General features: G+C 45.0%; 2 protein-coding genes across 3 annotated transcripts; one reads left to right on the top strand and one right to left on the bottom strand.

The window, feature by feature from the left end:
- The first annotated feature begins 22 nt into the window (after nt 1-22).
- On the top strand, nt 23-11,354 carry RBM48 (RNA binding motif protein 48). The gene is made up of 5 exons (XM_006114475.4): nt 23-217; nt 1,981-2,171; nt 2,461-2,606; nt 5,774-6,342; nt 8,232-11,354. Exons 1-5 carry the CDS (start codon nt 107-109, stop codon nt 8,316-8,318), a joined length of 1,104 nt encoding a protein of 367 aa, XP_006114537.2. The 5' UTR covers nt 23-106; the 3' UTR covers nt 8,319-11,354.
- CLXN (calaxin) lies at nt 8,361-25,727 on the bottom strand. Of its 2 annotated transcripts, XM_006114473.2 has the most exons (6): nt 25,312-25,707; nt 20,535-20,690; nt 18,791-18,895; nt 11,369-11,520; nt 10,282-10,386; nt 8,361-8,774 (listed from the first exon to the last, which is right to left on the bottom strand). In XM_006114473.2, exons 1-6 carry the CDS (start codon nt 25,367-25,369, stop codon nt 8,724-8,726), a joined length of 627 nt encoding a protein of 208 aa, XP_006114535.1. In that variant the 5' UTR covers nt 25,370-25,707; the 3' UTR covers nt 8,361-8,723. The 2 variants fall into 2 exon arrangements, with proteins under 2 accessions (XP_006114535.1, XP_006114536.1); XM_006114474.2 differs by lacking the exon at nt 18,791-18,895 and having other exon boundaries at nt 25,312-25,727.
- Nucleotides 25,728-27,998: the final 2,271 nt, after the last annotated feature.

Genomic DNA, 27,998 nt, shown 5'->3' with positions numbered 1-27,998 from the left:
CAGCCAATGAGCGCGCCGTAATCGCTCCCCGGTTCTGTGACTGGCTGCTGTTTCGGGGAGCTACTGGTGCTGCCTGGCCGTGGCGCGCGCGGGGGGAGATGGGAAGATGGCGGTGCCTGGCGATGGAGTTGGGGGCTTTTGTAAACACCACGCGCAGCAGGGCGTCTGCGACTCGCGCGCCAAGTACCGGGAGGGGCGCAGGCCCCGCGCAGTGAAGGTGGGAATGTGCGGGGCCTGCACTGGTTAGCCCGGGCTACGGGCCACCTGGGCGAGCATCTGGCTTCAAATGCCCGCGCCCGCCCGCGGGTACGCGCCAGGTTGCGGGCTGCTCTAGCCGCCTCCTGTTCTCCCTGCGGGAGCGTCACCCTGCTCCGAACGCTGCGGCGCCTGGGGCAGAGTTATTCACTCCCTGGCCCAGGCTAAGGCCACCCGGGGGCACGGCACAGGGCGGGGCTCTGGCTGGCTCTTGCTCTCCAGTGGCTGTGGGTGCACGCTCTGTGTTCAGTTTTGTGGCATTGTGATCCAAAGGCCGCAGCCTGTTGGGGTGATAGGATGGTGCAGGATTGCAAATCACCCCATCACACACTCTCACCTACCTGGCGCTGCCTGGAAACTAATGAGGTTTCATTCTGGCAAAAACCGATATAAAGCTTGCCACCAATGAGTTAGGAACCATTTGATTAACATATTTAAAAGTTTCAGAGGGGTAGCTGAGTTAGTCTGTAACAGGAAAAACTTAACAACAAATAGTCTGGTAGCACTTTAAAGACTAACAAAACGTGTAGATGGTATCATGAGCTTTTGTGGGCACAGACCACTTATTCAGATGAGCAGAGTGTTGGAAGTCCAGAACCAAGAATAAATAAAGGAAGGAGTGATGAGGAGGTGTCAATGGTTCTTGATGTCTGTGTAGAATCTGGTGTCACTACTCTTCCTTTCATAGTGCAAACTAATGATTATCAGCCTCTTTTAACTATTTAGTCTTTAAGATGCTAATAGACTATTTGTTGTTTTTTAAATGTTTCCTGTTTCAGACTGGCTCTGCTATCCCTTTGAAAAGTATGTACCCAATGTCCTCTTTTCCTCCCCTCCAATTTTTTTCCTCCCTGCCCGCCCCCATCTCTCCTTGTCTTATTTATTCTTGGTTCTGGACTTCCAACACTCCAGTCATCTGAAGAAGTGGGCCACAAAAGCTCATGATACCATCTACATTTTTGTTAGTGTTTAAAGTGCTACCAGACTATTTGTTGTGTTGTGTTGATTAACATATGTGCGTCTCTCATTACAACAAACATCAGTTTGTTCCGGCCACATTTAACATCCCCCACTCCACACAAACCTGGCCATATTGGGAGTGTTAATCATTAATGTAAGGAATGTTCGATTATGAAACTATAGGAAACATTAATATTGAAAGAAATCTCACATTTCAAAATTCTTCTTGCACTATTTTGGCCTCATTTTAGATGTCTTGTTACATGCTACAGAAAGCCTACCAGCATTCAGTTGAATCATAGAATTGTAGAAAATAAATTGAAAAATGTATTCCCTTATCTTGTCTTGAAAGGTTGCATACAATACATACAAGCTTCAGGGCCCAATCCTGCAAACATGTTCATTGTTGAAAAGCACATGTAATGTACTGGCTAGACTATATAGCATTGCTCTTTACTGGATCAGATCGGAAATAAACCTAACTCAAATGGTAGGCATCTGCTTTTGGATCAGAATGATTGAGTTCTATAACCAGTCACTGATGAGGAAGTCCCTGCTGATCATAGAATTCTTACAGATTTCTGTTTGTTGGGAGTCCCTATAATACTTTCTTTGAAAGATTCCAGGCTTGAAATCAAGGGGGAATGTTTAAAATTTTCTAAAGTTCTAAGAGGTCAATAGAAGAAAAATACTTGAGCTGCTTGAATATAGTATTTAATGTTTTATTGCAAGATAAATGTATGTAAATGTTTTTATTTCTTTTAGGTGTACACTGTCAACTTAGAATCTCGTTATTTGCTAATACAAGGCGTTCCTGCTTTGGGTGTCATGAAGGAATTAGTGCAACAGTTTGCATTATATGGTGCCATTGAGGAGTACAATGCTTTAGATGAGTATCCAGCGGAACAATTTACAGAAGTTTATCTTATCAAATTCCAAAAATTACAGAGTGCAAGGTATTGCAACAGATAACATCTGTATGCTTTCCATTTTCTTCAATCTTTGGTTTCTTAATATAATATATTTTCAAGTAAATTTCTTGAGATTCAGGTAAAATATTTATTCCACGTAAATATGCTTGGTAAATACAAGAATGATGTGTTCTCTGTACAGTGTAGTCATGTAAACGTTTATTACAAACATAGATCAAGAGAATATCAGTGATCCACAGATACGTTTGTTAAAATGTAAGCTATGGTAATATTGGACTAATGTAACATTTTAATGCAATTTTCTTTCATTTAGGATAGCCAAGAGAAAAATGGATGAACGGAGTTTCTTTGGTAGTTTGCTTCATGTGTGTTATGCTCCAGAATTTGAAACAGTCCAAGAAACAAGGGAGAAGTTGCAAGACAGGAGAAAGTATATAGCAAAAGCAACAAGTAATAGAGGTTTGTAATTGGACACCCTTTTGAAAGTTTAAAGTATCGCTTGTGTTGTGGGTATGTTTTAGCAAAGTAAAAATGCCTATTCTTATAGTTAATTGTTCCTATTTACTTTTCTACAAAGTGTGCGTGTCTGTGTTTTCAGTATTTTAAGAGCAGAATGGGAAGTTCTCAGTGTTCAATGGATTCTAAATGATCACAAAAAATATAAAACAAATAGTGAATAGGGGATTAACAAAAGGATAGGTTTTAATGCTTTTGTTTCCCTAGTTTCTTTTCTTGATAATGAGGTGTGTGATCTCATTTATCAGAAACATAAGCATAGCTAAGAAACATGAGGTGAGAGTCTTAGCCCCATTCTGATCCTTGTGCAGGGTAAATGGGCCCTAAGGTCATGGATCCACCAAAGGTAGAATTCCCCCAGTTGCAGGGACTGGTGATGCAGACATAGTGGGGGTGGGATGTGTCAGTGGTGGGGCTGCAGCATGCAGCACTGTGGAGATTCCAGACAGTGGTTCTCAAACTTCTTGGCCCACCCCACTCAACACAGACCTTTCCACAGACTACCAGTCAAATACCCATGACAAAATGAGTGCAGGAGAGGGGAGGAATGGGGTCTGGATGGGAGGTTGAATTCAGGAGTGGGCTGAGGTGAGACATCTGGGAAGTATGGAGGGTGCAGGAGTGGGGTGGATTGGGCGGAGGGTCTGGGAGGAGGGTGAGTGAGAGGGATGGAGATGCAGGGTCTGGGCATGAAGGAAATGAGGGGGCGCTCATCTGGCTTTGTGCCTCCTGCTACTCCCAGGCCCCCTCACCCCTGCTGCTCCCAGTGGCTGTAATTCCAGCCAATGGGAGCAGCGGAAAAAGCCTGCAGGCAAGCAGTTTCCTGCCTTGCCATTCCTCTAACCAGAGAGGGGGAGCAGCAGCTTGTGGAGTTGCTTCCTTTCCCTGCAAGCCAGATGCAGTCGTTGAGGCTCCTTCCCCCTCTGCCTTTGCAGTGGGAAGCCTGCACTCCAACCTCATGGGGAGTGGGGACTGGATTGCCAGCACAGGCTCCCCACTGTTGAGGGAGGGGGCAAGCCCCGAGCCCTCAACCCAGGCCACACTTCGAGTACCACTACTGTAGCCCATAGGATAGCCCCAGAGTTACTGTAAGTTAGATAGGTCCCTCCACCCCATTCCTCATGAGCAGCTGAGATTGAAAAGGCATAAAGCCACATTAACCAGCTACTCTCTCTTCCCTCTACCTTCGGGCTGTGAGTTCTGTGCTGTATCTCCAAAAAGCATACCACAGAATCTCATTTTTAGATATTGTAAACAGTTTAGGCTCCATGCGTTTTATATATTGCCATTATATACTCCGATTATATGTGGTGTCTGCACAGACCTGGAGGGGCACATGCCCCAGCTGCAACAATGGCTGTAGGATGGGTCCACAGCTCTGGCTGCAGCCATGGGAGGAAGGGAGCAGTGCACAGCTTCAGGCCAAGGGAAGCTATAGTGGGGGCCCACAATATCCTGGCTCCAGCCCCAGCCACCTGGGGAGACAGGGTACACAGTCCTGGCTCCATCCACCTGTGGGGAATCATAGAATACTAGAACTGGAAGAGACCTTGAGAGGTCATCAGGTCCAGTCCCCTGCCTCATGGCAGGACCAAGCACCATGTAGATCATCCTTGATAGATGTTTATCTAACCCACTCTTAAATATCTCCAATGATGGCGATCCTACAACCCTCTTAGGCAATTTATTCCCGTGTTTAAGCACTCTGACATTTAGGAAATAGAAGCAGCCCATTGCTGCTTGTCCTATCAGCAGAGGTCAAGGAGAACAATGTTTCTCACTCCTGCTTATAACACCCATATAGGTACTTAAAAACTGCTATCAGAAAATGCCAAAGCTAAGCTTGCTTCCTCTTTATACCTAATGTATTAAAGTAGATTCGGAAGGATTATATTTTTATCAGTAAATGTCAGTAAGCATCAAGTTTAGCATGTACACAAAAATTATTTCCATTGTTGATCAAAAATGTACAGATAGGCAAAGTAAGAAAAGCACTGCGTGAGAACTTTATTAGAGTTTAAGGATATTTACTGTGTGTATTTCAATATGTGATGTTGACAATTTGTCTTGTAAGGATTTTAAAGCTTTAAGTTTTTGAATATCAACGTCTGTTATTTACATAATTACTGTCTGACTCCTCCCATAATTTTTTGCAACTTAAAATTTAAATTGATAAAAATTGCAAAATATGCTTAAAATCCATTTTGCAATTTGTGAAAATTTAAATTGATATAAAAATGCTTAAAAATAACTAGGGATATGAAATATCGGTTAACTGAATAGTCGAGTATCCACATGAATTCTTATCTGTTAGTCCACTATTCTGTGGTCTCTGGGGGCATGGCCAGCAGCCACTGCACTCTGGCCTCGCTCCCGAGGAGTCCCCTGCCACTCTGCACTGCTGCATCTGTATCAAGGTGCCAGGCAGTGTGGGGTACCAGCCGGGAGCTGGTCTGAGAGGGGAGCCAGTTTAAAAACCAGCTCTCCTCACAGACCAGCTGCCTGTCACCCTGTGCTGCTGCCTCTGATAAAGAGGCAGCAGCGTGGGGTGGCAGCAGCCCCTGTCTGGGGGGAAATCTGAGCTCAAATGCAGAGCTGCAGGAGAAGTAAATTCTGGACCCAGGACTGAGCCAGGCTGCTGGCCAGCCAGCTAAAAAATGTACTGTGGGGGTGAATGCATCCAGTCTATAGCATTAATCTATAAGCTTTTGCTAATCAGTTAATTATTGTCTATGCTGTTACATCCCTAAAAATAAGCCAATATTATTCATCAAAATGGTAATAAAATGGAATTTTGCCAGGCCTAATTATACAGTCTTTAATTACATGATAACACAACATATAACAAATATGATGAATTGTTTGCTTTTTTTCCTTTGAAAAAACTGCTGAAGTATGTTTGCTCAAAATTTCCAGTATAATTCAGTTTCAAGCAGAAGCCACACCTGAAAGAGTTTGAAGGGTAAAACTTAAAAAATGAGTATCAAACTTGAGGTTAGACTGGAACTGGCTATAAAATCCAGACCGTAGTTCAGCTACGCTAGATAAATGTTTTATTTGTTAATACTTCTCTACATTATATATAACAATCTACCCTTTTTGTGTTAAAGTTCTTTTTATTGCAAAGAAGATACAGGAACCTAAAAAGACTGCTTCAAAGAACTTAGAACGTTGCTTTCAACCAGAAACCTTAGGAGTCAGTGCAGCTGATGCAAGTACTAGTAACTGGGATCCCTCTGCACGTTGTCCTTACCCTTATAAGCCATCTTGCGAATTTTCATCAAGAAATACAGCATGTCCTTCAGGAGATCACTTTCAGAGTGCAATGGCATTCCCTCAGTATGTCAATAACAGTGCTGAAACTTCTGAATACAATAGCCAAAGCAAACCTTTGACTAATAGTGCACAAGAAAGGGGGCGTACTAACTCACCAGTTTCTCTTGTGCTGCAAAGAAAAGTTCCTTCTGATAATGGAATTGGGAGATTTATGCCCCGAACAACTCAACTGCAAGAACGAAAGAGAAAGAGAGACCAAAGCAATCAAATTGCCTTCATTGGAACAGACTCAGATAGTAGTGAAATCATTATTGGTCCACGGCTACCAGAAATACCAAAAGTAGACATGGATGATGATTCCTTGAATACTTCAGCAAGTTTAATTCGAAATAAACTTAACAAGGTATGTACTCTAAAAATAAAAATCAATCACCTAATTTTGATTTTCAGACGTGTGTTACATATTCATTAAAAATTATTTAAAAACATATATGGGACCATCAAGTAACTTATGTCAATACATTGGATATTTTTCTGGCATTTTGATGAAATAATAATGGGGCCTGATTCTGAGAGATGCGAGCATCCATAATGCCCAATGAAATCAGTCACAGGTTCTTATCTCCTTTCCTGACTAGGCCAAATGTCAAAAAATTACCAAAGGGTTGGTTTTTTTTAAATCTCTGTAATCATAATATTTTCAGAATCATTTTGATGCTGCACCAACTTTGTGCTGTTGAAATATTTTCATTTGATATAGGTTTGGTTTTCTGCCATTTTTAGAAATAAAAGTAACATCAAGATGCTATTCATTTTTCATATTAATTCATTTTCTACATATACTTAACTGCAAAGACAGGTGAAATATATGGGGGTGGAGAACCTTTTTTGGGTTGGGGTGCCAATGACCCAAAGTAGAATCATTTGGGGGCTGCACACAAATGAGAATTAAAAACAAACAAACCAAAAACCCTCATTGATGTGTCCCCCGTCTGAGAAGAAGAAAGACATTCCCCACATTCTCCTCCCACACCAGAACTGGGCATAGGTAGCCTAGCCCAGTAGATCTTGAGTGCTCCAGTCCTGCAGTGGATTAGTAGGGGGCAAGTTGGAGCACAGGCTGGGGAGGCCCCTGAGCTTTGGGGGACAGAACCAGGCAAGTGAGGGGCTGCATGCAGCCCCTGGGCTTGAGGTTCCCCATCCTTGATCTAGAGCATATCTGGATTTCAGACGTCTTTATTAAGCCATTTTAATCAAAGGGGCACCGTGTGCCGCCCCTGGTAGGGGAGGAGACTTTGTATGCTCTCCAGGCCCTGATTGGCCTAGGGATGGGGGAAACGGCAGATCGATCCGCTTGACAGGCCTTATATTAGAATTTCCTTTTCTTTGCCTTTCAGTTATTTGAAAATTGTTCATACTTCCTTCATAGATATTGTGTACTGCCCCACATGAAATATTTTACCTGCACAGCTATATCGCAATGAGAGGCTCACGATTATTTTTGTTTTTTCAAACAGTAAAAGGGTTAAACAAGTAAGATGGCTTAAGATAGCAGCAGTTCTGAAGTTAAGCAAAAATATTAAATTTGAACTGCTTTTTCTAAATACATGAGTAAATAATGCAGTGATAGTTTGGTCTGTCTTTCTCCAATTAATATAATTTAAAAGAGATCCAGAGGCTATATCTTAAAAAATAAGCTTGCATGATATGAAAGCTTAATGAATGCTTTTTGACTTTTCTTTGGGGACACTATAAGGGACTGGCATAAAAACTCATGTTTTTGACAAAATATTTGGGTTCATTTTATTCCAAACAGCCTTTTTGCATTTTGAAACCAGGAATAAAGCATTCAATCTTGGAACATACAACTTTTAAAATGCAGTTTACTAGCGGCTGTATAGGGCCAGCCACTGATATTTCTTCTCACACAGAGTAGCATTTCACTTCACAAGTGGACTGAATTACTTCAGTAGATCTGTAGCTGTATGCAAGCTCTTGATTCAAAATGAATAAAGCAAGTTGACTGTCACTGATTCACTTTCTTGTTGATGCTGTACTGTTTCCCCAGTATTTCATTCTAAGCATTAAAAACTGTTTTTGTAAGAGAATGTTCTCTATCACTTTATGCGGGGGAAAATTTATAATACAATTGCAATGAACAGATATTATACTTTGATCCTAAAATTCAAATATCTAAGTTACATACATATCCAGGGACCTTTTATTCTAAAAGTAACAGAAGAAGGAATAATAACAATGCATTGAGCTTGAACTTTTTCCTTTTTAAACTAGGTATCAGTTACTGTTCCAAAAACATCTGGGGAAAAACCAGAGGATAGTCAAACAAAGCCACCGATAAAGCAGAGAAGAAGAATATAGATACCACTGGTAGCATCTTTGGTGTTATCTGCCTTTACAGGATGTAATTTCACGGATTTTTTATTTTTGTAATGTCAGAGGTAAAGAAATATTAAATTGTATTTTCAAGCAGTAGCATAAACATTCATGATTATACATCTTGTATTTTTTTACATTTTGTGAAACCAGCGTCTATAATTTGTAGCACTTTGGTACCTCAGTAGACAGATAGCATTTCATGAGGTATAAAATATTAACTCCTTCAAATGTCCTTGTAATCCTCTTACTCATTTCTTCATTAGCAGGTATACTGAAGTTAAGGAATGCTGAGGTATATTATAGAGTTCAGACTTGTTGCTATTTTTACCGTCTTAAGAAAATTGATGCCGAGAAACAGTCCTTTACAGTAGTTTTCCAGTTGCAGAGTTACAGATCACCAGTTTCTTGGAATGCCTGCATTTCAAATGCCATGCTGTTCTATATTTAAAAAACAAACAAACATAATACGACAAAATAATTATAAAGTAAAATAATTTAAACTAGTTTAAAAGGGTGAAAAGTATTCGGAAAATAATAGTGCTAAATTGCAGCTTGTTAAGAGTAAACATATTACTTAATTTGAAAATATCTTTCCAATTTCTCTTATGCAACCTCACACTTATGTAATGTAAATTTTTGTGTCCAAGAACTTGTCAGAACATTCAGAGTGATGGTGCCTTCTGGAAACAAAAGGACTCATGATGGGTAGTTATAACTAGATATACCACTTATGAGAATATCCTGATTTTTGAACATCTAAAAATTAAAAGAAAAAGCTGCATTGGGAATCCTTTCTTGCCTTAGCTAAAGTAAAAAAAAAAAAATAATGAGATGCTTGTTTTGTTGTTTTTTGCAACAGAATAGTAAAGAGCATATCCAAACCTCTGGGGCTAGAACTGCAGGTTAATACAGACTAGAGTGCTCTTTTCTACTGAATCCTTTTAAAAAACTGACAAGCTTTTAGAGCACAATACACAAAGCATAGAAGTTGCTAGCATATAACAGTTGACATGAATCTTCAGTAGGACCATAGTTTAATAACTAGAACAGAGTAGGCATTAGATGGCCTAGATTTTTAGTCCAATTTTTTCACCAAATTTAAGATATTAGGCAAGTCATTTCATCTTCAAATCTTTTCCTTATCTCTCAAATTAAAATAGATATTACAGCTGGGCAAGAATAGTAGTAATAGTAGTCCTCTTTCATGATGGATTTCAAAAATTTAAAAGCTGGTTTTGTTTTGACAATAAAACTTCAAAATGTTGAAGTTCTGTGCAAAATGGAATCCAAGCTTTCCCTGAGCTGCCGGGTGGGAATATGTTATTGTGGAGGAGCCAGGCTCCTATAAGCCTCTGCAACAGGACAGTCTGCTTGGCTGGCTGTCCTGGGTGGGGATCCTGGAAGTTCTGGATCTACAAGTAAGTGTTTGTTTAGATCAGGGGTAAGCATTAAGTGGCCCACAGACAAGATGCAGTTAATCAGGGTTAACCTCTAGTGGGCCACCAGACACTTTTTTACCCAAGTGTCCATATGCATAAATGCTCATAGCATCCATTGGCTGCAGTTCACCATTCCCAGCCAACAGGAGCTGCAGGAAGCAGTGGCCCAACCCATGCCTCTTCCTGCAGCTCCTATTGATCAGGAACGGTGAATCCTGGCCAAGGGCAGCTGTAAGCAGCTGTGCCTGTGGATGCCCAGGTAAACAAAATGTCTGACTGTCCACCAGGGGCTAATCCTGGTGAACTGTGACCAGCCCGGGGGCTGCTTATTGCGCACCCCATTGTAGGACTTCCTATGATAGAAATCTATGAATCCAACATGAGCAAATGAATATCTTACAATTGGAGAACTGGCAATTCTCAAAGAACTGCGAGGCAATAATCAGGGTGAAGGGCAGTACTCGCCTCAGTTATTTTTTTTTTAACATGTAAGAATTATTTAATACCTTCATGTCTGGCAAACATGGTCCAAATGCTTCCAAGAGAAGATTTTCATCTCTTACAGCTTTTTCAAAATCTGTATAAGAGAGCTTGCCATCATGGTCGTAGTCCTAGAAAAGGAGGATAAGCATTATTGGTCAAAAACAGTTACTTATCTTACACTATCAAATACTCTTCAAGTAATTGTTGAGCTGAATTTCACTCTTGGTAGGCATGCACACAAGATCAGATTCATTTGTCCAACAGTTTCCGTTGGGGGGGGAGGGAAAGGTCCTTGCTTGCACCTGTATGTTTTCATACCCTGCACCTGATAAAGGGTAGGGTGGGCCAACCGTCCTGCAGTTTGTTGACCAACATAGAATCCCAGAGGAGTAAGACTCCATAGTAACAGGAAAGGAAGGTACATTTAAAAATAAGTATCTTAAGGTGATCAGGAGAAAATATATTAGTGTAATGAAGTGAGCAAGGTAGGATGGTTTTGTTGTTATGTCACTAAAGTGGGATTCATGGGAACTGGGGGTTATATTTTTGGCTCTTTCTTAGACCTCCTGTAAAATCTGTGCAAGTCACTTAATATCTTAGGGTATGTCTACACTATAGCGTTATTTTAAAAGATCTTATTTTGAAATAGTTAATTTGAAATAAGTTATTTTGAAATAACATGTCTACACACAAAATGCATTTCCAAATAGCGTTTTGCTATTTCAAAATAGTACGTCCATAATGAGTGGATGCTGAATCGCATTTAAGGCTTGCCGGAATCAGGTCTGGCAGGGCCTCAGGTCAGGAGCTACTTTGTGTGGCTGCTGCTGGAGGCTATCTGAGGCCTGTGCTTAAAGGGACTCCCCTGGACAGCCGGGTCTCAGGTTTCCCTGCTTGCTTGCCTACCTCGATGAGGGACAGCAAAGCATTTTGTCTCTGCGTGCTCTGGTTGCCATCACTCGGGACACCATAGCACTCTGTAACATGGAGCCAGAGCTGCCCCTGGGCACTCTGGTGCTTAACTCCTGTGGTTGTTGTGAAGATGAATTCATTGATATTAAAGAAGTGCACCTTAAATAAAATAAATGGTTATTTATGTTTGGTACTTGCCATTTTCTTCAGTGTTATTTCTACCAAGTCCTTAATTCCCTCATCAGGATCTTCTTCTGATGGCTGTTTTAGCAGGCTATTCTTCAGCATATGAAACATTTCCTCTCGTGAAATGTATCCATCACCGTTCAGATCGTAGACCTCAAAACAATCTTTTCAAAAGATAAATGTAATTTAATTGCATACAAACATTTCCCAGATCATTACAGTTGCTTGTTAGCTATGTGTTATAACAGGTAAAGGCAATTTTATACTTTCATTTCAGCTAAAATATATAATAGAGGTTGAACACAAATATACAATACACAGAAAGTGACAGATTTTAAGTAAAAGTTACAAAAGTGAGTGGATATTTGGATAAGAAAGGCTGTAAAAAATTGTGAAGTTTTGGTCCTTAGTTTGGGGTGCAGGTGTGGGTGAGTGGCTAACGGTGCTGCAGAGTATAATGTCAAATTGGCAGCAGAGCCTTTTACCCTTCCACAGGAGCTGGATACCCCATATTCCTCCAATCCACTGGGTGGAAGATTGAGCCTCTGTACTCTACAGTTGATCACAGCTCAGAGACCTCTGGAAATCCTGTGCAGGGTTGGTACCACAAGGGTTCCCCATCCCCTGCTCCCTGTGAGAGGAACCTCTGGTCCCACTCACTAAGCCATCCTATTTGAAGAGGGGGAAAAGATTACTACAGTACTCAGACTCTTTGTCCTACCATTCCCTAAACATGTATAATATGTGGTGAAAATGAGTTTCCAAACAATTTGTAAATTGACATCTATATGAAAGAAACGGAGTGAGAGGCAGATAGGAGAGAACTGACTCAATTGCCAATACTACTGGGCTACATCTACACTGGCATGAATTTCTGAAAATGCTTTTAATGGAAAAGTTTTCCGTTAAAAGCATTTTCAGAAAAGTGCGTCTAGATTGGCAGGATGCTTTTCCGCAAAAACACTTTTTTGCGGAAAAGCGTCCGTGGCCAATCTAGACGCGGTTTTCCGCAAAAAAGCCCCAATCGCCTTTTTCACGATCGGGGCTTTTTTGCAGAAAACAGTTCTATGCTGTCTACACTGGCCCTTTTGCGCAAAAGTCTTTCGGAAAAAGACTTTTGCCCAAACGTGAGCAGCATAGTTTTTCCGGAAAAGCACTGATGATTTTACATGAGATCGTCCGTGCTTTTCCGGAAATTCAAGCGGCCAGTGTAGACAGCTGGCAAGTTTTTCCGGAAAAGCAGATGGATTTTCCGGAAAAACTTGCCAGTCTAGACACAGCCCAGAGGTATTGCTATCTTCCCTTGCATTAGGATGAGCCCTAATCAGTTCAGAAGCTGGGCTAGAAAATCTGAGGATGAGCTATATCTGTTTGAAAACGGAAAGACGGATTCTCCAAATACTAAAATAGTCTCTTTTTAATATATATATTAATGAATCAATAAAAGTACTTGTCAGTGCTTCCTCTTTGCTAATTTATGACTGTTTTCAGTGAGTCTTGTGATATACCTAACTTTCACAACAGCAAAAATATGTTTCTGCCTGTCAATAAAATCCTGGCTATGTTGAAGTCAATAGGGCTATGTCTACACTGGCGCGATCTTGCACCAGAAATATGCAAATGAGGCTAAGCTAGAAGGAGTATATACACTGCCCCTTCTTGCGCAAGAGGGTTTTTCTTGCGCAAGAAGGCGCAGTATAGACGCTCCTGGTGCAAGAGCCTCTTCTGCAAAATGGCAGCTCATTAGATATGCAAATGAGGCTTGGTGAGATTCCACGCTTAGCCTCATGTGCATATTTCTGGCACAAGATCGCGCCAGTTTAGACATAGCCTAGGTGTTTTGCCACTGACTTCAACAGAAGCAAGATTTTATCCTTTGTTTTAAGGGTATGCCCCAACTTTGGAGTCAGCTGGCTTTAAGGAATAGACAAATTCCTTCCCAATGCAAATATAGGCAGCGTCAAACTATATATTCAAAGGTACACAATGCTTAAACAGTTTAAATTTCACCAATCCCAGCAGGATTAAGACAAAATCTCCAAACAAGCCAGAAACAGCTATTTTTATGTTATGTATTTTTAAATTTTCTTTCCTCTTTCTTTATCTCTGTCCTTTCCTCCTTGGGTATGCAGATTACTTAAACTATGGTGAAAAACCATTTCCCCTCTTTCAAACATCTTAATCTTTTAAATAGAACTTAACAAGTTTTGTGACAGTCTTTCTCCCCTTAAGTCTGAAGAGACAGTTTTGTTTTTTCAGTTACAAACTGTGATGACAGCCACTAGAGAGCTTGTCACACAAAGTAGTTTTACTCAGCTTAATCTAATTTCAAAGTAGTCATTTGAATAAGGTGACCAGGTATTGCAGTTTTTATAGGTGTCCTGGATGACGATACAAATATTGGTACTGTTTCCGTATAACAGGCCAGCTCCACAAGCCAGATTCATAGGGAAGGACTGGAATCCCAGTTCATCCACAAATTCAATTCACATGCTAATGGACTCAATCGTGATATGGGCTGGCTAGGACACTACCTACTTAATAACCACTGAAGGTGCTAACAGCTCTCTGAGTGGTATCCTTCCTGTCTTAGCAATCTATCTATTGACTTAGATTTTTATCTGCTTAGGTTTAAGTACCCATTCTCCAGATACTTAATGATGCTCTGTCTCAAACTCCCTCCTTCCTTTTTTCTTTTTCTCCTCCTCCCCCCCCCCCCTTATTTCTTTTGAGTTTTCATATCCCAAACTCATAACTCCGGTCATCTGAAGAAGTAGGCTGTGCCAACGAAAACTCATGAGACCATCTACATGTTTTGTTAGTCTATAAAGTGTTACCAGAGCGTTTGTTGCCATCATTGTAATTATGTTGAAGTCCGGTTGGCTCCATGTTGGGCTTCAATATGGCTCGGTCTCTAGAACTGTGTGTGGGGGGGGGGGGGGGAGAATTAATTTGTGGAGCCTCTGATGCCACTGCATAGCTGAATACAAAATGGTTCAATGGACAAGCCTGACACAAATGCAGCCGAGCCATAACATATCTGTGAAGGTATGGAAGGAGATGTTGTGGGTCACAGTCCTTGTTTAGACTAGGATAGAATGTATATTTTTAAAACTCAGTAGCTAACATGTTTGAAAGTTGCAGATTGAAAGTCCAGAGATGGATATCAAGAAGACTGACAGCAGCCCTCCTCCCTCACCCCTGCAATTGCCCCTTCTAGCAGTAGATTTGTCCTTAATTGTCCAGTGATTCTGAGTTTATCTTGGCTTTTGAACCACGTGAAGCCCAGCCACAATGAATAAATGAGACTAAACCAATCCTGACTGACTAAAACCTTCTGGTCTTTTCCTTGCCAATTACACTGTTAAGAAAAAGCTGTCAGTAAAATACCTACCCAACCCTCCTATTTGTAGATACTATTCCAAACTGGTTTAGCCTGCTTGTATTTGTCACCTGAGCTGGTAAAAATGTTTTCAGTGAAACATTTTGCTGTTGAAGTGTGACTGCTGCTTGGAACAGCTAGTCCTGGAATCCACAAGAGGAGAGGCAATTCTTGATTTAGTCCTCAGTAGAACAGAGGATCTGGTCCAACAGGTGAATATAACTGGACTGCTTGGTAATGATGATCAGAATATAATTATATTTAACATCCCAGTGGTGGGGAAAACACACTAGCATTTCATTTCAGAAAGGGGGACTACATAAAAAATAAGGAAGTTAAACAGAAATTAAAATGTGCAGTGCCAAAAGTTAAATCGCTATAAGTTGAATGGAAACATTTTAAGGACATCGTAATAGAGGCTCAACTTAAATGTATATATCCCAAATTAAAAAACCTAAGAGAATAAAAACAAACATGGCTAAACAAAGTAAAGGAATAGTGAAAAACAAAAAGACAGCCTTTAAAAAGTGGAAATTAAATCTTATTGAGGAAAACAGAAAGGAGCATAAACTCTTGCAAATGAAGAGTAAAAACATAATTAGGAAGATCAAAAAGAATCTGAAGAACAGTTAGCCAAAGCCTCAAAAAACAATAGCAATTATTTTAAATATATCAGAAGTAGGAATCCTACTAAACAGACAGTGTAGCCACTGGACAATGGAGATGCTAAAGGAACACTCAAAGACAATAGGGCCAATGCAGAAAAACTAAGTTAAATCTTTTTATTGGTCTTCACAGCTAAAGATGTTAGGAGATTCCCAAATGTGCGGTCCATCAATGGCCAGGACTGGCAGGGATGGTGTCTCTAGCTTCTGTTTGTCAGAAGTTGGGAATGGGCAACAGTGGATGGATCACCTGATGATTACTTGTTCTGTTCATTCCCTCTTGGGCATCTGGCACTGGTCACTGTCGGAAAACAGCCTATTGGGCTGGATAGTATGACCTAGTATGGCTGTTCTTATGTTTTGTTGAAACATATGTTTCAATGACAAGTTTGGCAGGAAGGTTTCTTGGGTCCAGGTTAGGGATGTGAAGGACTGGTCAACTACTCACTTCCCCACCCTCCTTACTACCTCTATCAGATAGAGGCAGCAAGGGCTGGGGAGAAGAAAGGACCCCAGGCTCCATGTGGCGCTGCTCCTTTGAAAAGCCACGTGCAGCCTGGGGCCAGCTTGGATGTCCCCAGGCTCCTTGCAGCCTTTCAAAGCAGCAGTACCGCGTGGAGCCTGGGACCAGCTGACCCTGGGCTCCATGCAGCTCTGCTGCTTTGAAACACCACCACCCTAGGGCTGTTGCTACACTTCAAAGGTGGAGGAGCCCTATCAACTGATTGAATACAAAATGCATTGACTTTCTGATTAGTCAATTATCCAATCCTTAACATCTTTAGACCAGGTTTGAGTCTGAGGAAGCTAGGAGTGAGGAAGAAAAACCTACTTTCACTTAGGCACTGGCCTGGAAGGTGGGAGGCCCACATTCAACTCCCAGCTGTGCCCAATTTAGATGGAAAACACAAAATTCCAATGGTAAAAATCTTAGGATTAAAGCGAATGGCATTGAATTGCTAAAAAAACCCAAACCTCACATTATCTTCAATTTTATAAATAGCAGATGACTAGATACTCTGCCTTATTTGGAGCAAAGACTTTCCACATACTAGGCTACTGACTTAACCTACAGGCTCACTTTTCATCTCATGCTATCCTAAAACAAAGTATTGCAACATAGAGCTGATGGGAGAATGTCAATTCCATCTGTCATATATTTGGTTCAAAGTAGGTCTCTGCATAGTTCCCAGCTGAGCAGCAATTTGAACTCTGCAAACTCTCTTTTGAAGAACCCAGAAAAATCAAATGGAGTTGGGAGTTGATGGTGACAGCTTATTTCCATCTCTTGTACCAGACCAAGCAATTGCTTTTGCTTAAAATAAATACAGGCAGTCCCCGGATTACGTACAAGTTAGGGACTGTAGGTTTGTTCTTACGTTGAATTTGTATGTAAGTCGGAACTGGTGTCCAGATTCAGACGCTGTTGAAACTGACCAGCAGCGGCTGAATCGGACACGCCTGGGACAGAGCAGCTGGGTGGTGCTGGGTTGGTCCCGCAGTGCCGCTCCTCGGCGCTACTGGACCAATCCGGCAGCACCCCAGTTGCTCTGCCCCAGGTGTTCCCAAGTCAGCCGCTGCTGAAACTGACCAGCGGCTGACTACAGGAAGCCCGGGGCAGAGCAGCTCTGCCTCGGGCTTCCTGTAGTCAGCCACTGATCAGTTTCAGCAGCGGCTGACTTGGGGACACCTGGGGCAGAGAAACTGGGGTGCTGCTGGGTTGGTCCAGTAGCGCCGCACCTCGGCGCTGTGGGACCAACCCGGCAACCCCCCAGCTGCTCTACCCCAGGCGTTGGAGAGAAAAGCTGCGCCCCCCCCCCCCCAGCAGACCAGGGAGACGCAGAGCGACTTTTCTCACCGCGGAGGATGCGGGCGGCAGGACCGCCCGCGTCCTCTGCAGCAAGAAAAGCCTGGTCTGCTGGGGGGGGGGGGGGTGCACACTAGCGGCGCCCTCCCCCCCCACAGCAGACCAGGGAGACGCGGGCGGCAGGACCGCCCAGACGCACTGCGGTCCCGCCGCCCGCGTCCTCTGCGGCTTTGCTCTGCGGAGCAGCTTTTCTCGCCGTGGAGGACACGGGTGGCGGGACCACGGTGCATCTGGGCAGTCCTGCCGCCCGCGTCCTCCGCGGCGAGAAAAGCCCCGTTCATATGTAGGGATCTGACGTAAGTCGGATCCATGTAACCCGGGGACTGCCTGTATAGAAATTTTAAAGAGTTCTTTAAAGAGATCTAAAAGAGATTTTAAAATTAAATTAAAGGCTATGGTTCAAAGTAACAATTTCATCATTTTAGGCTGACTTTTTCACCAGTATGGCTAAAAGAGAATGTGGCTTCTGGACTTCTCTGCACTTAATCTCAGTGAGGCTCCATGAACAGCATTTCACATGGCCCAGTTTGGCCCTTAAAATGTCTTAACTCTTGGTTTTACTATCTTGATAAAGACTTTTGTAAGGTCTGAATGCTCAAATACAAGCACAGAAATGGAAAACACAAAATTCCAATAGCAATGAGCTTTGAAGGACTTAATCCACTAGCATGAAATTGTTAAAAGGAAAACCTTCCAATTATCCTGAATTTTATAACAGCAGATGATTTGTATTAGTTGCATTTAAAAAGTAGGTTTAAATTAGGGATGTTAGCATATAGATGTTTAAACAACTATCTGATAAGCCTGGGCTTATCATTAATTATAACAACTATATGCACTTCCCTACTTGCTTCCTCTGAATCAGAGGCAGCAAGTGGGAAGAGGTGGGAGCCAGTGCTTGGGGGGAGCTGGCTTAAAAGCGGGCTCCCCATGAGCACCAGCTCCACGGAGCTGCCTGTCCCCCCCTCACCTGTGCTGCTGCCTCTGCAGGAGGGATGCCAGAGCTGTCTCTGTTCATGGGGAGCTAGGGCCTCCCGCCAACAGGAGTTGCTGCCATGGATAGAGGCTGCTCTGGTATCCAACAGAGCAGCCTCTGTACACGGCAAGCCCGGACTTGTTGCAGACGGGTTGATTTGCAGCAGCAGACCACATCCATGGGGGGCCCAAGTTCCCTGTGGCCAGATTTTGCTTTGGCATCCCATGGAGCAGCCTCTGTTCACAGGGCGCTCGGGCCTCCCCTTGACAGGGAGGATTTTTAAACTAGCTCCCTTCACAGACTGGCTCTGCCTGGCACCCCGTGTGTCAGAGGCAGCAGTGCAGGGTAGCAGGGAATTTCCCAGGAGTGGGGCCTGGAGTGCACTGGCTGCCAGTCCCGCTCCCGGGGAACATTTTAGTAACCATGTAACTGCTAAAAATTGTTGCAGCTTCACGATTACTTAAATAATCTATATCTAACATCCCTAATTTAAATAGTCATAAATTGAATTATTACTAAAAACTGACATACACATAAACCTTACATTTTATTCTTTCTTCTAGTGTTCCTCGAAGAAATATTGATAAACCTTCTACCCATTCTGTTACACTGATACAGCTGTCATTGTCTTTGTCAAAAGCACGGAACACTGAAAAGAGAAGAAAAGTTGTATGTGCTGAAAATATAATACTTAGGGAGGGATAATGCAAAGCCAAACAATTCAAAATGACCTTGACAAAATTTAAAAAATTGTGTGAAATAAACAGAATGGAATTCAATAAGGACAAGAGGTAGGAAGGAATAATCAATTGCACAAATATATAGGAGGAAATGATTGCCTAGGAAAGAGATCATCAGAAAAGGATCTGGAGGTTATGGTGAAATACAAACTAAGAAGACTCAACAGAATAAAATTGTAGCAAAAAAAGAAAACATTCTGGACTGTATTAGCAGGAGTGTTGTAAGTAACTTGTAGGTGGCAATTCTTCCTCTCTATTCAGCACTAGAAAGGCCTCACCTGGAGTACTCTGTTCAGTTATCAGCACCAAATTCTGGAAAGAAGTGGACAAACTGAAGCCAGTCCAGGGGAGATAAAAATGATTAAAGGTCTAGAAACCATGATCTATAAGGAAAGACTGAAAAAGCTGGGGTTTTTTAGTCTGGAGAAAAGAAGACTAAGGGGAAATACAACTGTAAGTGTAGTTAAGCACTGGGACAAATTACTTAAGGAGGTTGTAGAATCTCTGTCATTAGAGGCTTTTAAGAACATGTTAGTCAAACACTTGTCAGTGGAGATGATACTTAATTCTGGCCTCAGGGCATGAGTCTGAACTACATGGTCTACTTAGGTTCCTGCCAATCCTTCATTTCTATGATTCTATGAAAAAAAGGCAACAGTTTCTTTCATTGAGTTGAAATATGAAAAAATTGGCTAATGATGTTTGTGTGCTTTGATATGCTTCACTATCGCAAAAGTTCCCTTTATCAACTATTCTGTTGAAACCCATATGAGCCTTAACAGTTAATATCCACTACCACAGGAATCTTGCATACAGGTTTTGCATGCATTATGATACAGTCTTCAATTACATGTTCCTGTACTATTTTTTTTCAGGACCAATGTCTCATTCAGTACATATGATGATGTTACCATATTCCTAGCATGGGGAAATCAGACTCAGTGATAGAATACTTCACATATCTCCCCTCAGACCTGTGTGTGTGTGAATTAGTCAGACCCTGTTTTGCAGTACTTTCTCAGTACCCTCTTCTGAGCCCTAAGGGATTCCTGCATGTGCAGTCCCAAACCACCCCCCTTCACCCGATGGGTTTGGGAAGGAAGCACATTTTTGAATATTAATACTTCTCCCTCACTCCTATCTCTTATTGAAAGAAAGAAATCTATTTTGGCTCAGCAACACCTCCATGTCATCTGCTCGCAGTATCATTGCTCAAGAGGATCTATTAGTAGTGCATTAAGCAATGTAACTAATATGTGTAACATCTGTTTTCTCATTGTCATGGATGCAGGATATACAGTGCAGTGTTTTGTTTGGGGAGGATGTTAATTAACATACATGCAGCTCCCCCTTCTCTTTTTCCAGATACATTTATAGGCATGAAGGTTCTTCACTGCAATGCTCTTGCTGAACAACAAGGAGTCAACAACATGTGAACTGGGAACACTCTAAGGATCACTAGGATGTGCTTCACAGACCATTTTGGAAACTGTTATCCCTAGCTGTCTTTTACAAAAATTACAGTCTTTATTAATCAATTAATCTCACCTCTGTCCATAATCATGTCATCTGTCATCCCAAATGTGACATGCAGAATGTTTCTGAACATGTTACGATCTAAGCCAATAACAACATGCCGATCACTGGGTTCAACTACCAGCGTGTGGAAGAGCTTTATTAGACATTCCACTTCAATTTTATTGACTGAAATAAAAGAAAGTTATAACTGAAGTTATAATACTAAGACCCATGCAAAACTAAGGAGAAGCAGCAACCTTAATACTGTAATAAATCTTTAGCAAAGTTTAAGAACAGCATCAAAACATGAAGTAAATAACTCTCATGGAAAGAAACGCTTTTCTGAGGAGGCATAAGATCTTATTTCTTTCCAAAAAAAGACGTTTAACACTCAGCTCTTGTAAAGGAGGATACTATCATTTTATTAATTTTCCGTAGGTCTTACAGCAAGGGTGGACTATCAGGCTATGTCTACACTGTGCTGGTTTTGCACAAGAAATATGCAAATGAGGCTAAGCATGGACTATCACCAAGCCTCATGTGCATAATTAATGAGCGGTCGCTTTTTGCGCAAGAGGCTTTTGTGCAAAAAGGAGCCAGCTACACTGCTCCTTCTTGCGCAAAACCCTCCTCTTGTGCAAGAGCCATTTTTTCACTTTTTTTGCCCAAAAAGCAGCCGCTCATTAATTATGCAAATGAGGCTCGGCGATATTCCACACAGTCTCATTTGCATATTTCTTGCACAAAAACAGCGCAGTGTAGACACAGCCCAAGTGGCCTGTGGGTCAGATGCAGTTTGCCAAGGTTAGTTTCCTGCAATTCCCACTGGCCAGGAATGGTGAACAGCAGCCATCAGGAGCTGCAAACAGCCATACCTAGACAGGAAAATAAGGCTCCTTACAGCCTGCCAGGGGTTAAGTTTGGTGACCGTGTCTGACCTGTGCGCTACTTATTGCCTTCCTGTCTTGGATTCTGTAATGCTGTCAAGATAAGAAGTGACAAGACTACTGTTTCAGTCTATTGGATTAGAAATAAGGCTGTCAATTGACCTGCATTAACACCTGCGATTAATGGAGGACAGGACTAATGTGTTAAAAAAATTAACGCGTTAATTGCAAGTGTTAATGTTGCCCTGCCTTTTTGAAGTACCGCTCCCACACTTCAAAGGGGCAGCGCAAATGGAGCTGGGGATCCCAGCTGATCCCCAGCTCCTAATGCTCTGCCCCTTTAAAGCACCAAAATGGCACTTCAAAGGGGCAGCTCTGCATGGAGCTTGGGGGTCAGTTGGGGACTCCAGCTGGCCATGGGCTCCGTCTTGTGCTGTCCCGTGGAAACACTGCCCTGGCACTTCCAAGGGGCAGCGCTGCATGGAGCCCAGGATCAGTTAGGAACTCCAGCTGATCCTGGCTCCATGCAGCGCTGCCCCATTGAAATGCCACCACAGCATTTCAAAGGTGAGTTGCATGCAATTAATCGCATGATTAATCACAATTACATTTTTTTAATCGAGTGATTAATCGTGATTAAAATTTTTAATCGCTTGACAGCCCTAATTAGAAATAGCACTAATAAAGCTGGAGAAATGCCAGGTAATAGATTTTAAAATCAGGATTGATAATACTTCAGTGCATATTTCTTTTAACTATTCCATATTTGACATTGGTCTCTTCAGCATCACTAAACCACCAAATTTTCAGCTCCAATGCCATTTCCATTCCCATGAAAATGGACTTCGGATCACAAGAAAACAATAGGACACTTGTATTTAATATTCTTTAAAAACTTGTGTCCATATGTAGTTTAATATAAGTTTTAAAGAAGAGATAAACATCTTCTAGCCCTTTCATTAATCTCAGCTACACATCCTTCTCTTAAGTATTATAATAATGTGTGACAAATGACAGCTTCATGATTTTAATTGTACTGAAGACCATATTCACTTCATTGTGGGGCTAGAGTAGATCTCACATCAGGGATGGGCAATAATTTTTGGCCTGGGTTGCACTGGAAGGGGCAGGGCCTAAAATGGAAGGGAGTGGGCCCAGGATGCATCTGGGCTTCCTCATCCACAGACAATGATTGGTCTGGGGGTGGGAGAGCCCCTTTGTCCCCCCCCCTTCCCACTAAGCACCCATGTCCCTGGCAGGGTGGGAAGAGGCTTCACACACTCCCTCACGCCCAGGCCAATTAGGGCCTAGGGGCAGAAGAAGCGCAAAAAGTTTCCTCTGCTCTGCCAGGAGCATGTAGCACTTGGAAGTGCTGAGGGCTCCTGGCAGGGAGGGAGGAGACTTCACGTGCTCCCCCACCTCCAAGCCCTGATTGACCTGGGGGCAGGAGGAGCACGCAAAGTTTCCTCTGCCTACCCTCGCCCTGCGAGGAGTGCTCTCGGCACTTCTCCTTGCAGGGAGGGAGGAGGCTTCTCATGCTCCCCTGCTCCCAGACCAAACAGAGCTTGGGGGCGGGAGAGCACATGAAGCTTCATCTACCCTGCCCCCTTGGCGGGCCGCATCCGGAGGCCCTTTTGCCCAACCCTGCCTGACATCTTCCTTCTCAACCTAGAAGAGATTCCCAATTAGCTTTTAACAAGGCCTTTACAAACTAATTAGTTATGACTCCATTGTTTATCAGGCTTTGTTGCACATATATATGACCACAACACATACAGACTGGTATGTTCATTATCTCAATTTCAGAGCCCAAAATTTTGAGTGGCATACAACAGTGCAAGAATTTAATGAGGACATAAAAGTGAATGTAAAACATACTGTGTACTGCTAGACACATATGAAGTGAGTGGGATACAGTAAGACTGATTTCGTGAAGGAACCCACATGGGTTTTCTAAAGGAGCTGTAAGCATTATGAGCGCACTAGTTCCACAACAATGGAGAGCTGCAGGTAAAATCTGGAGGGGTTGGTACCATGGGGAGAGGGGAAGCTGAAGGGGAATTCTTGGTGCCTAGGGGGCTGAATCCATGGGGGCTGCAGAGGAATGCCTGGGGCCATGCTGGGCTTTAGGGGGCTGGATCCATGGGGGCTGCAGAGGAATGCCTGGGGCCATGCTGGGCTTTAGGGGCCTGGATCCGTGGGGGCTGCAGAGGAATGCCTGGGGCCATGCTGGGCTTTAGGGGGCTGGATCCATGGGGGCTGCAGAGGAATGCCTGGGGCCATGCTGGGCTTTAGGGGCCTGGATCCGTGGGGGCTGCAGAAGAATGCCTGGGGCCATGCTGGGCTTTAGGGGGCTGGATCCATGGGGGCTGCAGAGGAATGCCTGGGGCAATGCTGGGCTTTAGGGGCCTGGATCCGTGGGGGCTGCAGAGGAATGCCTGGGGCCATGCTGGGCTTTAGGGGCCTGGATCCGTGGGGGCTGCAGAGGAATGCCTGGGGCCATGCTGGGCTTTAGGGGGCTGGATCCGTGGGGGCTGCAGAGAAATGCCTGGGGCCATGCTGGGCTTTAGGGGCCTGGATCCATGGGGGCTGCAGAGGAATGCCTGGGGCCATGCTGGGCTTTAGGGGGCTGGATCCATGGGGCCTGCAGAGGAATGCCTGGGGCCATGCTGGGCTTTAAGGGCCTGGATCCGTGGGGCCTGCAGAGGAATGCCTGGGGCCATGCTGGGCTTTAGGGGCCTGGATCCATGGGGGCTGCAGAGGAATGCCTGGGGCCATGCTGGGCTTTAAGGGCCTGGATCCGTGGGGCCTGCAGAGGAATGCCTGGGGCCATGCTGGGCTTTAGGGGGCTGGATCCATGGGGCCTGCAGAGGAATGCCTGGGGCCATGCTGGGCTTTAGGGGGCTGGATCCATGGGGCCTGCAGAGGAATGCCTGGGGCCATGCTGGGCTTTAGGGGGCTGGATCCATGGGGCCTGCAGAGGAATGCCTGGGGCCATGCTGGGCTTTAAGGGCCTGGATCCGTGGGGCCTGCAGAGGAATGCCTGGGGCCATGCTGGGCTTTAGGGGGCTGGATCCGTGGGGGCTGCAGAGAAATGCCTGGGGCCATGCTGGGCTTTAGGGGCCTGGATCCATGGGGGCTGCAGAGGAATGCCTGGGGCCATGCTGGGCTTTAGGGGGCTGGATCCATGGGGCCTGCAGAGGAATGCCTGGGGCCATGCTGGGCTTTAGGGGGCTGGATCCATGGGGCCTGCAGAGGAATGCCTGGGGCCATGCTGGGCTTTAAGGGCCTGGATCCGTGGGGCCTGCAGAGGAATGCCTGGGGCCATGCTGGGCTTTAGGGGCCTGGATCCATGGGGGCTGCAGAGGAATGCCTGGGGCCATGCTGGGCTTTAAGGGCCTGGATCCGTGGGGCCTGCAGAGGAATGCCTGGGGCCATGCTGGGCTTTAGGGGGCTGGATCCATGGGGCCTGCAGAGGAATGCCTGGGGCCATGCTGGGCTTTAGGGGGCTGGATCCATGGGGCCTGCAGAGGAATGCCTGGGGCCATGCTGGGCTTTAGGGGGCTGGATCCATGGGGCCTGCAGAGGAATGCCTGGGGCCATGCTGGGCTTTAAGGGCCTGGATCCGTGGGGGCTGCAGAGGAATGCCTGGGGCCATGCTGGGCTTTAAGGGCCTGGATCCGTGGGGGCTGCAGAGGAATGCCTGGGGCCACGCTAGACACTAGGGGGCTGGATCCATGAGGACGGTGGGGGTGCAGAGGCGGTGCTGGGCGGCGAGGGGGCTGCCCAAAGGCGGGAGGGCGATAGGGACATGCCTGGCGCAGAGGGGGCTGGGAGGACGTGGTTCCTGCTTGGGGCGGGGCTGGGAACCGCTGATGGAGCCCGGGACGCAGCAGGCCTGGGGCCGCCCCGGCACTCACAGTGCTTCGCCGTCCGGCACAGCGACTCCGCGAGCTTCTGCAGCTTCTTCCTGTTCATGCTGCTCTCAAGCCGGCTGTCGCCCCCCTTCTAGGAGCCGCACGCTGTCACCATGGCAACAGAGCACAGGTGATCAGCCAATCACAAAGCCAGAGCCGGGGCCTCTAGCTGCAGGGCGGAAACTCATGAGGTGTCGTTGCCCAGCAACGGATTCGTGCCCAGGTACGGGAAGGGAGTGGGGCCATTTCTCCTCAGAACCCCGTTCGCACCTCCTCAGCTCCCGTGTGCACGGGCCCTCTTGTGGAGAGCGGGACTCCCTTCCATGGCCCTGCTCCTCCACCACAGGCTCGTGCCCACTCCCGCTGAGCCGCCGGGCACCTACTCAGCCTCTCCGGCCTGCCGGGAAACCGCCCCCCCACCCTCCCCCAGCAATGCAGCCGCTCCCCGGCCCGCAAGTGCCGCTTAGAGGCTGTTAACCTGGGGAAGTAAAACTCGCTCATTCCCCTGCAGACCTAGAGTTGCAACTTGCCAGGTGTCCGGTTTTGAACTGGTCAGTCGGGTATTTGAGCTTTCTGTCCCTGAAAAAAATGGAGAAAACACCAGACATATAAATGTTCGGTATTTTCTACTTAAATTTTATCATCATCATGAGTAGCATGCTGCCTGGCTGGAGAGACACTCACACAGTAGAGAGGAGGAGGGAGGGGCTGGGCTGGGGCAGGATGGCATGCCCAGGGCCAGACTCGCCTGTGCACCCTGCCAGGACACTACATGGGATAGGCAGCACCCCAGGATCTGCATGCTCCCAGGCCAGCCCCACTCCCCCTGACTCCCTCCCAGCCAGCCCTACTTCCCAGCAGTCAGTTCCTTCCCCCGCTCTCCCATTGCCAGCCCTGCTCCCCGCAACCCTCTCTTGGCCAGCCTCACTTCCTGCCAGCTGTTCGCCCCCCCCCCCCCCCCGGCCAGCCCCACTCCCCCCGATCCCCTCCTGGCCAGCCCCAATCCCCTGCCGGCCGCCCCCATCTGAGATCAAGTGCATTTTTTTTTAAATTTGGTAACCGTACCTGCAGTTGGGTTGTCTACACTGCACGGTAGGGCAAAATAAGATTGGCTCAAATTGCATTTATTTCCATCTTATTTCAAAATAGCTTATTTCCCCATATTATTTAGAAATAACCCGTTATTGTGAAATGTCCCTTATTCCTTGTGGAATTAGATTTACAGGGATATCAGAATAGCAAATCCGAAATAACAGGCTTCCCGTATCCCAAAATAGCATTGCAGTGTAGACGTAGCCTGAGTTGCAAATCTCTGGGCACTAGGGGTCAGATAGTATAAAACAGTGGTCCCCAACCTTTCAAGGTTGCCGGGCGCCAGGGGGCGGGGCCGTTCGCCCACCGGGCGCCAGGGGGCGGGGACACTTGCACCCCAGGGGCGGCCCCCCCCATAGCCGCATGCCCAGGGGCAGCCCCCCCCATAGTCGCATGCCCGGGGCGGCGCTCCCCCCGCCTAGCGCCGCGCGCCCGGGGCCGGCGCTCCCCCCGCCTAGCGCCGCGCGCCCGGCGCTCCCCCCGCCTAGCGCCGGCGCTCCCCCCGCCTAGCGCCGCGCGCCCGGGGCCAGGCCAGCCCCGAGCACCTGGCGGGCGCCTGGAAATGCCCCCGCGGGCGCCATGGCGCCTGCGGGCACCGTGTTGGGGACCACGGGTATAAAAGTTTTGTTCTAGGCTTGCACCTTTTAGTGCCTCCAACTCCATTAACTACGCTTGACTGCAGCTTTTGTTTATGACCAGTGAATAGGAGGCAGGAAGTGGGGCTCGCACTCTTCATCTTATTGTTCAGAAATTATCTACTGCAGTCCAGACCAGCGCTAAAGCGGCTCAGCTGTGAGTCCGGTTTAAGTGCCCTTTGGTCACCTTTGACCTGCCCATTAGTCACTCTGAGCAACAGCAAACATTGCATGACAAACATTTTTTAAAAAAGCGGTACAATATCCTTGTGTTAAATATTCACACAGGGTCACACTTTTGAGTTGTGTAGAATCATAAATGATTAATACTTTTCCTGACAAAGTTAAGCATCCAAACCCATAGGTTCATCCAAAAGTATAGGTTCAAAAGCTAAGTATGAATTTATCTTCCTAAAGGAATGTACTGTGTACTCAGAACTCCCAATGCAATGGACACAGTTATTCAGCAGTTGTAAAGTCAGGCCATATTTATCTTGGCACCTTTGAGTAATTCTACATACAGGACCTTTGGCGTGGCCATTCGGGGATACTGTAAAGACATTCAACTAGCTGACTCTTTAAAAGAGGTGTACAAAATAATTTTAAAAATTAAAACACTTGAAATGCATACATTGCTAGTTCTGTACTTCTTCCCATCTTATGTGAAACTACTAAAGTGGATGTTTTGTACATTTTTCTTTAGTTTCCTAAATGTTAGAAATTTCAAGACTTTCATATGAAGTTTCACACAAAATGAATAGCTGTGCAGAAAAACACTAGTAATCCAGGGCCTAAACAGTCTTACTGGAAGACAAAAGCACATACATATAATCCATATTATATGTACAGGCAGTCCCCGAGTTACGCGGATCCGACTTATGTCGGATCTGCAGTTACAAACGGGTCTTTTCTCGCCCCAGAGGATGCGAGTGGCGGGACGCCCAGATGCGCTGCGGTCCTGCC

This window comes from Pelodiscus sinensis, chromosome 2, assembly GCF_049634645.1.
Source record: "Pelodiscus sinensis isolate JC-2024 chromosome 2, ASM4963464v1, whole genome shotgun sequence".
In the NCBI taxonomy this organism is placed as follows: Eukaryota; Metazoa; Chordata; order Testudines; family Trionychidae; genus Pelodiscus; species Pelodiscus sinensis.
This window is presented reverse-complemented; position numbering and strand designations above follow the sequence as displayed.